At 34.5% G+C, this 15,613-nt stretch overlaps 1 protein-coding gene and 1 pseudogene across 1 annotated transcript; both read right to left on the bottom strand.

Annotated features, from left to right (window-relative positions):
• Nucleotides 1-9,191: 9,191 nt before the first annotated feature.
• Nucleotides 9,192-10,386, bottom strand: LOC127149761 (G-type lectin S-receptor-like serine/threonine-protein kinase SD1-1; annotated as a pseudogene).
• A 611-nt stretch (nt 10,387-10,997) lies between these two features.
• Nucleotides 10,998-12,479, bottom strand: LOC127150040 (uncharacterized). Its single transcript, XM_051086757.1, has 5 exons — nt 12,228-12,479; nt 11,922-12,137; nt 11,655-11,846; nt 11,219-11,573; nt 10,998-11,133 (listed from the first exon to the last, which is right to left on the bottom strand). The coding sequence occupies exons 1-4, from the start codon at nt 12,384-12,386 to the stop codon at nt 11,226-11,228; spliced, it is 915 nt and encodes a 304-aa protein (XP_050942714.1). The 5' UTR covers nt 12,387-12,479; the 3' UTR covers nt 10,998-11,133; nt 11,219-11,225.
• Nucleotides 12,480-15,613: the final 3,134 nt, after the last annotated feature.

Here is a 15,613-nt window from a genome sequence, read left to right as displayed (position 1 = left end):
GAGAGATTGTCCTTTGATTTGTACGGGTGAGAGTGACCAGATTACCGACTCAATATGCTTATCATTTTAGGGACAAGACCGAGTGAGGAGCTGGGAACATAATCACACAAGATGGAATTCACTCCTTCCCACCTTTAGGGTAAGTAGATAAGTGTTCCCTTAAATAGTGTCTCTACCTTGCAATTTCTTTCGTTGTCTTTCTTCTTTTCCTTCTTTTTTTTCTACTGCGATTTCTTTCCATCATATTTCTTCCTTTCCTCTTCTTTTTTTTCTGATGTGATTTCTTTCCATCGTCTTTTTTCTTTTCTGATTCTTTTTATACGTCGTTTAATCTTTTCATCGTATTTCTTCTTTTTTTTTTTTTGCTGTAATTTCTTTCCATCGTCTTTCTTCTCTTCCTCTTTTTTTTACATCGTTTAAATTTGGGTAATCAAATCTAAACAATCGTATACAAAAAATAGCAAAATCTAAAAGGTCGTGTATAAAGAATTTTGGAAAAAAAATCATTTAGATTAGAGTAGCCAAATGTAAACGATCGTGTAAAAAAGTAAACAATTGTGTAAAAAAATAAAAGATCGTGTATAAAGAATCTTGAAAAAAATCATTCAGATTGGAGTAGCCAAATGTAAACGATTGTGTATAAAAAATCTTGAAAAAAATAACTTAGATTGGAGTGGCCAAATGTAAACGATTGTGTAAAAAAAGTAAACGATCGTGTAGAAAAAATAAAATATTGTGTACAAAGAATCTTGAAAAAAAAATCATTTAGATTTGAGTAGCCAAATGTAAACAATCGTGTAAAAAAAGTAAACGATCATGTAAAAAAAAATAAATTATCGTTTAGAGAAATCTAAATGATCGTGTACCAAAAGAATTAAAAAAATTGTGTACCAAAATTTGAAAAAAAATCATTAGTCCCCAAATCTAAACGATCATGTAACTAAATTTAAACGTAACCAAATTAAACGATTATGTAACAAAATTAAACGATAGCATTGAAAAGATAAATTGTAACCATATCTAAACGACCGCGTACCAAGAAATAACCAAATCTAAATGATTGCAAATATATTACATGCTCGTTGTTGACGACGTGGTTGATGGGGGCATTTTTTGTATTTTACACGGTGGGCCTCTGAGCTTTTTCTGTTTTCGAAATTGTTCTATAAAATGTAAATACTTTGCCGCTTTGTTATATTTTTGAAAAGACCCCTAAATATTATTGTTATTATTTGAGTTTATAAATAGCATTGGAATGCTTAAGTTGAAAAGAAAAGAAAAAAGAGAAAAGTTCTTCATCTTATTCACTAAGATAACCTTCTGCTGCCGCCGCCTCACCAGTTTTAGTTATGATTGGTCCCTTTGGCAAAATTTGAAGATTTAAGTGATGAATTTTCTCATCAAGGTTTAGATGATTTTTCAACCTCAATTTGGTTAAGTTTGGTAAATTAAGGTAGTTATATTAGTAATTTGTTGGCAAACATTGTTAATTTAATTTTGGATCTAATTGGGTTTCTTTAAAGGTTCAATTGGCTAATTTTTTTTTAGATTTAATCTTGGATTTTTTCCAATCAAGGTTGAATTGGTTTTGACCTTAAATTTTGGATAAATTAAATTGGAAAATTTTAGATACTAGCCATTGGTAAATTTTATTAATTAAGTTATTGATTTTCCCTTAATGTTTAGGATCTGCTTTAACTGGAAAATTACTGTCAGCAAAGAAATATTTTTAGCTAATCTCCAGGTAAGAGATTCTACTACTGGACTTTCGAACTGAATTTAAGAGACTGCATGTGTTTATGGTTATGCATTGATGGTAGCTAAGATGCATAATGCGATGCTAAAGATGATGATTGATATTATGTTGATGATGATGACTGACATTTGGTTGATGATAATGATTGATATGCTTATGATGTTTATGATACATAATATATTAATCACATGAATAAGGACGTTATGATTAATATTCATGTCATGTTATGATGTTTATGATGATGTTATATGCTTTGGGTTGTGGTATGTCTGTTAATTTGTCTGTTGAGCTTTTTACCCCACCTATATTGTGATCCTATCTATGGGGTTACTCACACGACTAGGGATGTTCATATGAGATCACTCGCACGATTTAGAGGTGTATCTACGGATCACAAGCATAGTTAGAGAACAGTTGTATTGTGTATACGGGGCCACTCGCACGACTAGGGGTGTTCCGACGGAACCACTCACGTGATTAGGGGTATGCCTACGTATTACATATATGTTTATGGAGTGTGTACTTGCGATCAATCGCACGACTAGAGGTGTTCCCACGAGATCACTCGCACAATCTAGGGGTGTTCGTATGGTCTCACTCAATTAGGTGTGCTCCATTGGACAACGACGTTATGATTATGTTTCTAACAAAAAGTTAACATATTACCTAGAGGGACTAGTAGTGGGTCCCTTGCTGAGTATATTTATGCACTCACTCTTTCCTATGTTTAATATTTTAGGCTAAGGTAGAAAACTTGAGAAGCTAGCGAGCGACATAAAGTGATACATGACATGCCATATGGGGACACAGTTAGCTTCCACATCTATTTATATGTTTTTCAGTATTTTAATTTTTAACGATTTTACTTAAGATTTTATCATATTTATTTGTTTTTAGTTCTTTAAAATTGTTAAAGTCTGCGGGTCACGTTTTCAAATTATTTTTGTTAATTTTGATAATCTTATATTTTTGTGAACATTTTGATATTAATTTTATAAAGATTTTAGTTATCCTCTTTTCAAGAAAGTGTCTTTTGATGTTTATCTTTTGAGTAATGACCTTAATTTAATTTAAAAGTTCAGGTTGTTACATTTTGAGTGCTGTGAAGTTCTTTAAATATGGATTTAACATGACATATATGAGAAGATGCATCAGAATCTATGATCCAAGAAGAACTGGTGAGTGAGGTAGAGAGACAAGTACCTACTATGTAGGTAGTTTCTGTCTTGGAGTTCTCACCAATTTGTGAAGCATTAAGATGTGTTTGAAGCATACTCAAGAGTTGTGAGTATTGATCATTATTGAGGCTTGCAAAAAATGTAGACTGACTGTCTTTAGGAGTTTATGTTTTATTCTCATTTGTAGTTTGCATAGAGTTGCTCTGCCTCTATTGGTGAATTGAATTATTATTTGCTAGTCTGTGCCCTGGTGGATAGCTATGTAGCTTATAGCATTTGTCACCGGTATGGCCTCTGTATCCACAATTAGTGCATATTGGTTGAGTGTCTTTCTTCTTGAATCTTTAGGGTGTAAATTTCTTCTCAGTGTTAGCCATTAGGGTGATGCTTTGAATGGAAGATGTAGATCCAATGGATCTTTGTCTTTATTCTTGGATGATAAGAGAAAATACCTTGTTTATTGGGGGTAAAGGATCAATAAGTAAAATATGTGCTCTAATTTGAGAGTATGACTCATTTAAGCCCATAAGGAAAGTCATTACAAACTCTGCATTAAAAAATCAATCATCTTCTTTAACCCTTCATATGTGCATTCATCCATGGGTCTATATTCAACAAGTTCCTGCCATATGGTGGTGATCTTTTCGTAATGTATCTCAACTGAAAGATTTCCTTGGGTGGTAGTTACAAGGTCTTTCTGTAGTTGGTATATATGTGGCCTATTAGACTGCCAATATCTCTCTTTTAACTCATCCTATATTTCTTTCACACTTCCACTGTGGACTAAGCTAGCAACGATTTCTTTTAAAATGTAATTAATAATCCATGAGGCTATCACATCGTTATTACACTTCCAAGTTGAAAAGAATACTACCTTCTGATGGTTTCTCAATCACTCTCGTAATGAATCCAATCTTGTTCTTCCCTGACAGTCCAAGTTTCATTGCTCTACTCCATGAAGAGTAGTTGCTTGATCCTGCACGTGGTGTAGAAACCAAGTTAGTGGTCGGAATAACCGAATGGTGAAGAATGAAATGATTTAGTTGGGCATCGAGTTTAGAAGAGGTGATTGGAGTTGAGGAGTTGGAGCTGCCACATGTCGAACTCTCAGGTGTTGTCATGGTGAAGATCGCACGAGGGTGATGTAACGTTCGAGTAGTGCTTTAACTCTCTCCTTTGCGGAAATGCTCTGATACCATATCAAAGGGAGAGAGGTATGTGTGAAGAAGTTTATCTTTATTTTCTCTTGTGCTATTTACAAATTGCAAGCTTCTATATATTGAAGAAACTTGACAGTTACTAACTAACAAACAGCTGGAATTAACAAACAGAAAAGTGGAATTAACAAACAGAATACTGGAATTAACAACAAACAGAATACAACTAATCTTTATAACCAACTGATGTAACTGATTTACAGTTTTATTGTTGATAAAAGAATCCAATGTCTTGTTTAAAAACAGACTTCTAAATACTTCTTTCTCAATTTATTCACTTTTTTTTTTCCTTCTGTACATCCAACATATGATCCCTGTACACAAAAAACAACAAATTTAATCAACTCTTTTTTTTTCTTTTTTGTAAAGTGGGGAAAAAAAAGAAGGGAGAGTTTGTTTACTTACGAGCATGAAAAACAGAAAATGAGCCCTAGTAGACAAAATATGGAGCAAAAAACTCGAAAATGAATTTCTACTAGTAGCTTGCTCCTGATTAGATTTTGAGCAATTGGACCAGTAAGTGAGTTCTTAGCAAGAACCAATTGTTTTAATTTTTTCATATATTACCCACAAATCCATTCTATAACAAAACCGAAGATTATATTACGACTTTCACAAACATCCTAGACTGATCAAAATTTGTCCAATGGGCTAGGGTGGCGTTTAGAGAAAGACGACGATGAAGTAGAAACATTTACCCACACTTAGTTTGTTTTTGGGATTCATCTAGGTATTATGTCTTCCTAACTCTTTTTTTAAGAGTAATATGCTTTTAGCCGCCAAGATACATAGGTATGAGTGGACAAGACTACACCCCTCCATGTTGAAGGTGATATCGCACAATCTATAGTGTGCAATATTTTTTTAGCATACTGTCAAAGAAGAGGTATGAAAATTGAAAATTGTATTTGTATAACAATATTTTGAACGAATCTGAAAAAAAAAAAATATAATATTGAATTTGTAAATAAATCTTAAAAAATCTACCTAATATTTTAATAAGTGCTTTTTCAAGAATAATAAAATGTACAAATAATATACCTTTTATGGCGAACAAAAAGGAAAAAAGAAAAGCCACTGGAGACAAAAACTTATTATACTTAATTTTACTGCCAGGTATAAATAATTTATCCATTTTATCATTTTATTAAATAAATATCAATTAAAAAAAGAGGCTCTTAAAATAATCGAATAACGTAAATTTAATAAATTAGTCAGAATGCATTTAGGATTGTCCAAGGGCATTTTAGGATTATTGTCAAAAAAGGAAATCACATGCAGATAAAACCATTTTGCCATGAATCTTAATAAATTTTAGTTTGGTCAAATATTCAAAACAAACCTCAAATATTGTAATATACAAAAGTTTCCTTTGTTCTTCCACTCAACCCAACCCACAAACACCATTTCCTATTGTTTCATGCAAGTTAACAAGAAGAATTATAAAAAAAAAAAAAAAAAAATACCCAAATGGACAAAATTTTAGAAATCTTTCAAAAATAGAAAAATTAACAAAATATGTTTTATTTTTTTGACAATTTTCTAAATATTTATACTTTATGAAAAATCAAATATAGTGAATTTTTATCTTTTAGGAGTCTTTTATTATTGTAAATAGCTTGTTTTTTAATATTCTTAAAAAAAAAAACCGCTCTAAGCTTCAGTTTTTAATGATCGATTTAGTCATGTACTTTCAATTTTGTAACAATTTAATCCATCAACTTATATATAACAATTTAGCTCTTTTACTTTCAAATTTGTAATAATTTAATCTCTAACGTAAAAATAAAATCAAAATTTAATGCCAATTTTTATTATTTTATGATGTAGACTACGTATTTTGTAAAAATATGGTCTCTAACTAGTTTATCGGTTATTAAACAATAAATATTATTAAATTTTAATATTAATTTTTTTAGTAGGGACTATATCGTTGCAAACTTTAAAGTATAAAAGCTAAATTGTTACATAGTAAAGCTCGAGGACTATAATGTTACAAAATTGAAGGTACGAGAACTAAATCGTTACAAATCAAAGTTCAAGGACTAAATTGTTACTTTTGTGAACATTTAGCTGCTAAACGTGATTTTTAACAAAGATGTAGTGTGTGCTTGAGAGTGATAGTTGGAGTAGTAATTTTATAAAAAAAGATTTAGGTACAATTAATTTTGTAAAATCGATTTCTAAACAATCAAATTTATGTAAGGTAACAATCTCTTGAAATTGATTTCATATATTTAAAATTGATTTTCAACCATTACGATTGATACACAAAATGATTTTAAAACTATCAAATTACTCTTTTGGGTATTTTAAAACTAAGGGTGCGTTTGGTTTGTATTTTAAAAAAATGTTTTTCTAGAATACATTTCCTTTTAAACACTTTCTTGAAGATGAGTTTAAAATTTAAACACTTACATGTTTGGTTAGATTTTTTATAAGTGTTTATAGATGAGTTTTGTTTGGTTTGTAATATAACAAAAATGTTTATACTTAACTCAAATTACCATAGAGGACTACTAAATAATATTACCTAATTTCATAAAGAAATACATCTATTTTTATTTTTTAAAAAGGAATATATTTTGAAATTAATAACATGCTATCTTAAAACTAATTGTTCTAAAATTTTAAAATTAGTAAATTAAAACCAACCATAACTTTTTCGTACTAAATTTTTTAGATAATATAAAATTAATATAATATAAATTATATTATTATTATTTTTATTAAATTTAATATTTTTTTAAAAAAAATCTAAAGGGCCGTTTGGGGGAAGTGTTGGGTTATGGGGGATTAGGGTTATGATAAACCTAGTGTTAAGATAAACCTAGGTTATAATAAGATGTGCTTGAGGCAAGAGTTATGGAGGAAGTGTTGTGATATGATGTGTTTGAGGGAAGTGTTATGAAGGAAGTGTTATGATAATGTTGTGAAGAAGGATTGAGGAAAAGTTGAAAAAGGATTACGAAATGTTGAAAAAGGGTTGAGGAAGGGTTAAGGAGTTAAAACTAGGGTTACATAACCCTTCCCCCAAACGGGGGTTAGATTACATAACCCTAACCCCCATAATCCAACCCTTCCCCCAAACGCCCCCTAAAGTTTTCTTCTCTCGCACACACACCCTCGGTTTCTCCTTCTTCTTCTTCAACGCCTCTAGCCGCACACCCCTCTGAGTTCAGCTTCTTCTTCTTCTCACCGTGTGTACCGCCGCCTCCTCCAAATCTCTTCCTCTTCGTCTTCTTCTTCTTTCTCCAACGACTCCGATGCAACCGCCCGCCCCGAGTTCAGTCCCCGCCGTTCCTCCTCCTTCCACTGTGACAGCCATGCAGACGCGACGCCCAGATCTGCCGCTGCTCGTCGTCTCTCCTCAGTCTCGTTATAAAAAAATGGTGCTTTCGATAGTAGGTTAAAAATGGGGAGGAAGAAGAGAGAAAGATGGGTAATGTGGAGGGTATATTTGTAATTTTGGTATAAGGTGAAAAAAAACTCAATTTCCTGATCAATCACCTGAACTTCATTTTGCAAAAATGTGGTATTTCAGGATTTGTCCATTTTCTAAAAAATGCATTATTTTAATTTGCCAAACACTACATTTTTTAAAATAGTATTTTTTGCAAAATCAATCACTTCATATTCCTAACCAAACACATCCTAAATGTGGTGATTCCTATTTAATCATTTTTTCATGATCACTAAAGAGGCGATGCTTCAAAAATCAATTTTGAGTAATTTCTTATTTTTCTAAAATCACTTTTTTAAAGGTTGCCAAACACCATCTTTTTGTGCAAAAACTGATTTTGGACGGTGAAAAAGTGATTTGCTACGAAACACACTCTTAATCAATATGCACTAATCATTTAGCATAATAGACGTAGGACTAACAACAAAGATACGTTAATGCCAAACTTTGGAGAAAAGAAAATGTACTTGACCTTCACGGGCTAGTAACAGTGAATTCTTAATTTGGAGAAGAGAGAACCTGCAAAATACAGAAAGAGTTCCGATATGAAAGTTAGAGATGAAAAACTATAGAAGGGAGAAAAAGTCGAAGTTTAAGTCATATCTTATGGAGATATAATAATGTATTTTCCTAGAATTTGATCTAAGGTTTATCTTAATCTTACTAGAATTAATATATGAGTTTTTCTGATCCCAAGCTAGCTACGATTAAATCTTATCTTATTTAATATTTTTCATTATAGTTACGAGCTAAACATTTTTGGACCCTAATTTGGGAGTATAATTTCCTCTAGCATGTGTTGCTTCATTGACATTGCCAATTGACCATCAAGGTTCTTGTGTGTTATTTTTCATATATGGCACGTGTTTAATCATTTATCGGGTGAAGAAAATAACGTTGCATGAACTTGAACATAGAACATCCAAAACCCTAGTGATTTAATTTCAAAGCTTAAACCTGTGGACAAACATATATTTATTTATATATCATCTGACATGGTCCACCAACATTTTGATCCCCAAAGTTTTCAAATGTATATTTCAATATCTAGAAGAAGAAAATCAAATTTCATCCTACTTAACTATATTATTTATCTACGTAGTAACTCACTTGTTAAATGATTGACTTGAAATTAACATGATAGTACACAAAATAAATGTCACTAATTTGTTATTAACAAAACACATTGGTAAGACTAAAATAGTTGTTTCTTAAATTTTAAAGACTAAAATAGAAATTTAAAGATTTAGGATCCAAAAAAAAGAACAAAACTGAAAGTTCAAAGAACGATTCTTTTAAAGTTGGGAACTTTTCAACAGTAAGATAGGCATCCCTCATGGGAAAAATGAATAGAAGCTGAAGTGTAGGTTTTTGTACAACACTTTGATTCAAGGTAATATTGAGAGAAAAAGCAAGGTTCTTGGGTGTTGAAGCCTAGTTCTTATTGAGTATCTGAGAGTGCAAATAATGTCATCCCACTGGCTGAAGCTCATTCATCCCTACTTGAGACCCCATCCATTCCAATGCTTTCATTTTCTGCAAAAAAATCCTGGTTGTTTTGGTTGTAATAAAGGAATTTAACACCCTAACATCATAACTACCGACGACATCGTGGGTCGAATGTTGGGATGTTGTTGAACACACAACAAACTGATATGGATTGTGTCATCAATCAATTCTCCTGGATTTCTACCTTTCCTTAATTGCCATGCCTATCATCATAAGAAAGCATATCATTCTCAACCAACAGTAATAGAAGAATGATAAAAACAAAATTAATTCTTGGGGCTTACATAACCAATGAGATTTCGGTCATTTAAGCGACGAAATCCTCAACTTCCTTTTCTGCCAATGATCTCCAACAACAAAATGCCATGACTAAATGTATCGGATTTTATTGAGAATTGTCCATTAAAAATATATTCTAGAGCCATATATCCACCGTTGAAAATATAAATTTTAAAAAGGTTAAGCATCGGTCAAGCACAAAAGTAAGATGTTCAAGGAAAAGATAGCAAGAGCACATACTAAGTACAGACTACTTGTACTGTCTCTTCTTCAGTGTAATCCCCTCCACAAGTTTTAGCAATACCAAAATCAGAAATTTTTGGATTCATATCCATATCAAGTAGAATGTTACTTGCTTTTAAATCTCTATGTATAATCCTCAATCTAGAATCTTGATGAAGATAAAAGGAGTCCTCTTGCAATTCCACAGATCGACAATGTGGTGTTGTTGCGACCAGTTTAATAGTTGATGTTGCCTTTCATCTGTCGATTTCAAACTTACTCGATCCAACCATGTTATGTTGAAGGTGTAAGATTAACGTTTTGATCAAAATGTAATAGGCTTTTATTTAATAGAGGACAAACTAGGTAAATTTAAAGAGTTGAGAGATTTTTACCAAATAACAAGAAGTCCAAACTTTTGTTTGGCATGTACTCATAAACTAGCATTTTCTCATCTCCTTGAATGCAGTAATCAAGAAGTTTTACAAGATTTCGATGTTGAAGCTTTGCAGTTAGGATTACTTCATTCTTGAACTCATTCGTTCCTTGTCCAGAACTCTTTGAAAGTCACTTCACAGCAATATATCTTGTCCATTTCCAAGCTTATTCTGAAAATTCAAAGTTTCTTAAAATTCCTGATTTGAAAAGAATAAGAAGTTTTGGTTAGATTTGGATAAAAGTGGCAAAATTACCTTGTGTACACTGGTCCAAAGCCACTTTCTCCGAGCATATTTTCAAGTGAAAGAAGTTATTAGTGGCACTAATTATCAAGGAACAATCAAACAAGGGAAGCTCCAAGTCTTCAGCTTCTAATTTCTGACGGCCATCTGAAATTTGCAAGCTTTGTCAATGTTGAAATTTATATGAACATTCACTAACCGTAAAAAGGATTTTTTTCTATTGATGCTGCCAAAAGTGTGAAAGTTTATGGGGAGAAAAAGGAAGAAAAGAATAAGGAAAAAAGAAAACTTTCAGTAATAATTTTGTTTCACTACAAGAGACGTGGGTACTCCCGACGCACAAATACGTCGGCGAAAATGCAAAGAACGTCGGGAAAGGATATCCCGACGTACAAAACGACGTCGGGAAGAACGTCGGGGGAAATGCGTCGCTAGAGGCTTTCCCGACGCCGTACCAAATCGGCGTCGGGAAAGCCTTTCCCGACGCCGTGAGATGCGTCGGGAAAGCCTATTTTCCGACGTTTTTTTCCCGACGTAATGAACGTCGGGAAATATTTTTTATATATTTTTTTAAATATTTTATTTTTACTTTTTTCCTTATAATATTTTGCTCAAACATTCACAATGATGTTCGGATTGCTCAAAAAAATTTGGCGACGTTTTGGATTAAATTAATAAATATACAAACACAAATTAAAAAATAGAATTAAAATTAATAATACGAATAAGTTGACTACAAGAAAATATAGTTCTCAATATACAAAAAACATAAACATAAGACCCAATCTCCCAACGAGGTGCGTATGCGCGTCATTCTACACCTTCGGTCCTAAAAATGGTATAAAAATAACTAAGTTTAATACATAATCATATATTGCAAAAACTTAAGAATAATAGAGACATATACGACGTACCACAGGGCTAGGGATCATGTGGTGGTCCCTGTTGTGCACGAGTTAGGTCTTCAATCATCTTTTTCATAGCTTCCACTTGTGAAGCTAATGCTTGGTGATTTCTATCTTGTACTTCAATCCGTTCCAAAGCTTCATGAAGTTTAGCTTGTAATTCAATCTCTTTTTGTGTGGACTGCGAACAAGATGTCGACGAACTGCTTGCACTTGCCGTTCTGCGGGCCTTCGGCTTGGGTCCCCAACCAAGGCCTTTTGAGTAGCCTGGTCGTCTACCCAACACCTGATCGCATATCTCATCCTCAGAGAGTGGCTGACTACCCTCTGGGGTAGGCTGGGATTGGAGTTCCAGCATTTGATTCTGCAACAAATTTAAAAATTATGTTAGGTAACGCGCAAAAATATATAATAAAAGTGGATAATTAATAAGGGTATAACTTACATGCGCATCCTCGGCGGCCTGCGACACGAATGTCCCAGCTCGAACGTGTGTTTCCCGGAACAATTCCACACGATCGACCGGCTGCCCTCTTCTTTCAGCGAGCTCATACTGTCGTTGTAGAAACGACTTGGACCCGCTACTATGATTGTAAGGCTGCTTCTGTCTAGCAGCCTTGTTTGTCCGTGATTGCTCCTGCATTAAAACAATTATATTGTTTATTTCTTATACATATAAAAACTTGTTATCATAATTAATCATGACAAATACCTGGAATGCACGGCTGATATAATGGTCGCAGAGGAAGTGCCAATCCTCATCACGTCCAACCAATGCGTTTGGTGGGTTGGCACGAGCCTCCTCCGGGTCGCTGTACTTTTTGAAATGTTTATGACAGTCGGCCCGGAACTCTTTAAAGGTCGTGAGCATCTGATGCTCAACAAACCTGTTCATTGCTTGATCATTGAAATCAAGCACAAAGAATCGCTGCACATTACAAACATAACACATTAGATTGGTTAAAGTTAGATATGTTTCAAATGAAATCATATATAAATGTGTAGTGCATTTAATTACCTGGAGGTCGCCCTTGACGACCTCAATGTATTCTCTCCCAACGTCCGTCCACTTAAGACAGCGGACGGGAAATGTCTTTCGCACGCACACGCCTATCGCTTGGCTGAAGCGAACGGCGTGTGGAGAAATAGGCTTCTCCGCTCCAGGGGCGATCGTCATCGGAATGCGCCCATTTATTGCAATGTGGCGCTCTAACTCCAAGAGTCGAGACTGCGCACGTCTCCTAGGAGTCGGAGTCGTTTGTTGAGAAGAAGACCCTGCTCAATAAATAGACAATAAGATATAAAGTTAGGAACCCCTACATGAAATATTTGTAAGTTAAAAATGAATAAAATTCTTAGACTCACTCGTATTGTCGCCCACAGATGACGACCCTCCCGCAATGTTATCTAAATCCTCCTCAAACTGGAGGAACATATCGTCCGTCTCCATAAAACTTGATCGTCGATATGACATAATGACTATGGACATATAAAAAACAAACATTCAATAACCAAATACAAACACATAGCTAGAATCAAAATATATAAACTAGATATAAATATGTGCATACGTGGTTTAATTTGTCACTATAATTCCTCATCGCTTGCATGTGACAAGTATCTTCAAACTACAAAGGCTACCATAACTGCAGGATAGCCAACACAACCTAATTATTAACAACAAAATACTTCAAGCTATCCTAACTACCACCCCTTGATACCAGCAAATTCAAAACAAAAAAGGCTACCATAACTGCAGGATAGCCATCCCAAACATAAACAAATTCAAAACAAAAAAGGCTACCATAACTGCAGGATAGCCATCCCAAACATAAACAAATTCAGAACAAAAAAGCTACCATAACTGCAGGATAGCAAAAACAAATCTTAACACACATATTACATTCCCAATTCAATTTAACTATTAACTCCCCCCCTCCAATTTCAATTTTTCATTCAACTATAAATTCCCCTCCCCCCCCCCCCCCCCCCCCAATCTCAATTTTCAATTTAACTTAAACCCCCTCCCTCCAATTCAATTTTAAATTTAACTATTAACTCCACTCCCCCCCCCCTCCTCTCCAATTTCAATTTTCCATTCAACTATAAATTCCCCTCCCCCCCCCCCCCAATCTCAATTTTCAATTTAACTTAAACCCCCTCCCTCCAATTCAATTTTAAATTTAACTATTAACTCCACTCCCCCCCCCCCCCCCCCTCTCCAATTTCAATTTTCCATTCAACTATAAATTCCCCTCCCCCCCCACCAATTTCAATTTTCAATTTTCAATTTTCAATTCAAATATAAACCCCCCTCCCAATTCAATTTTCAATTTAACAATAAACCCCTCCCCCAATTCAACCCCCATTCAATTTTATTCAATTTTCTAAAACAAAAATCCTAAACCATTCAAATTTCAAATTTCAATTCAACTACAAATTACACACACTCTATACAAAAATACATTTAACAAACAAAAATCTATTCCAAAAGAAAAATCCTAAACTAATTTTCATAAAAAATAACCCTAAACTAATTTTTATCAAAAAAACCCTAAAACATAAACTTAAACTAAATAAATTTACATATTTCACTTACCTAAAGTGGCAGACGGCAACGAGGAACAACGGCGAGGGCGGTCGGCGACGGACGGCGGCGGACGGCGGCGGAACGAAAGGAAACAACGGCTGCGGCGACTTCTTCTTCTTCTCCTTTCTTTTTCTCCTCTCCTCTCGACTTCGGTTCTGTGAATACAGAACTGAAATGAATTTAAAGGGGATTTCCCGACGCAGTCACGAGGCGTCGGGAAATCCCCCAAAATGCGTCGGGAAAAGGGGAATTCCCGACGCTCATTAAACCCCTTTTCCCGACGTTTCACGCGGCGTCGGGAAAAACCCCTATTCCCGACGCCGCTCCCGACGCACTGTGCACGGCGTCGGGAAAAGCCCCTTTTCCCGACGTATTCTTGCCGACGCCTTCGTGGTGCGTCGGGAAAGATTGTTTTCCCGACGCATCTCCCGACGCGTGGTTGATGGCGTCGGGAAAGCCCTTATTCCCGACGTTCTTTATGCCGACGTGATTTTCGGCGTCGGGAATTCTCCATTTTCTTGTAGTGTTTGCTCCTTTTTGAATAGTGAAATCAACATGATCCAAAAAGATTTAAGGCTATTATTTATTCAGTTTCTATTAAAGTATTTGGTGTACCCTAGAGTGAGAATGAGAATTAATTGTAATAGAGTAAAATTGTTAGTTAAGAAAGTTAGAAGGATAGTTTGGAGCTTGTACTCATATTTTCCTATAAATACAATAGCTCTTCCCTCATTTGAGGAGAATAATCATTTTGATGAAAAATTAGACTTTTTGGTGTACTTGGTATCAGAGCAACTCCAAGATTCGGGATTGATGGCTAGAAGAAGAGCTAATCAACCGATTGTGGAGACAACCGTGTGGAAGAAAACCCCACGTCCCTAGACCCTAAACCCTAAACACTAAACTCTAAAACCTAAACCCTAAACCAATATAAAAAAATGTTGACAAGGAACAAGAAAGATAGTCGATTATGTTGAAAAATTTCACCGATTAGGAGTAAGAACCAACTTGGCGGAAAATGAGCATCATTAAAGAAAAGGTAGAACTCCAAACTTTTCATTTTTTGGTTGATGCTATTGCTTTTGCCAAGACAGTGGAGAAGTTGAACGAGATTCAATCCAAAGAAGGCTTCAAGAAAAGCAACATGGGAAGCATCCACAGGTGGAAGAACCAACTTTAGTAGTAAGAATAAGGAAATTGTCTGCCAAACAACCACACATAAAGGCAAAGAATTAGAGAAAGCAATCAAGAAGCCGTTATAGAGAAGAAAACAAATGGCAAGAAGAAGACCAAAATCCTTATATGCTTGTTTGTTATAGGTGTGGCCAAACCGGAAACCCTTCTAATACTTGTTCCTAATGCAAAATAGAGGCATTTATTATTGAAGAAGATGTAGACTCATTCGAGAATATCGAAGAAAGTGAAGAAGATGCGAGGATGATTGAACCGGGATGAAAGTGAAGAGGATGCGAGGATGATTGAACTGGGATGATGGAGACCGAGTTTCTTGTGTTCTTCAAAGAATCTTGATTACACCAAAGGGAGAATCACACCCTCAACAACTTTGTCTTTTCAAGAGTACAAGATGCACAATCAACAACAAAGTTTGAAATGTCAACATAGATAAGTAGTGAGAACTTCGTTGCCAAGTATTGGTGGAAGCCTTGAATTTAAAAACCAAGTCTCATATAAGTGCTTACAAGATTGGGTGGGTGAAGAAAGGAGGAAAAGTCCAAGTTAATGAGATATGCACTGTTCCATTAACAATTGGAAATAACTACAAAGATCAAATAGTTGGTGATGTTTTGGAAATG

This window comes from Cucumis melo, chromosome 6, assembly GCF_025177605.1.
Source record: "Cucumis melo cultivar AY chromosome 6, USDA_Cmelo_AY_1.0, whole genome shotgun sequence".
NCBI lineage: Eukaryota > Viridiplantae > Streptophyta > Magnoliopsida > Cucurbitales > Cucurbitaceae > Cucumis > Cucumis melo.
Note: the sequence above shows the minus strand (reverse complement) of the source record. Positions and strands in the feature narration are given on the sequence as shown.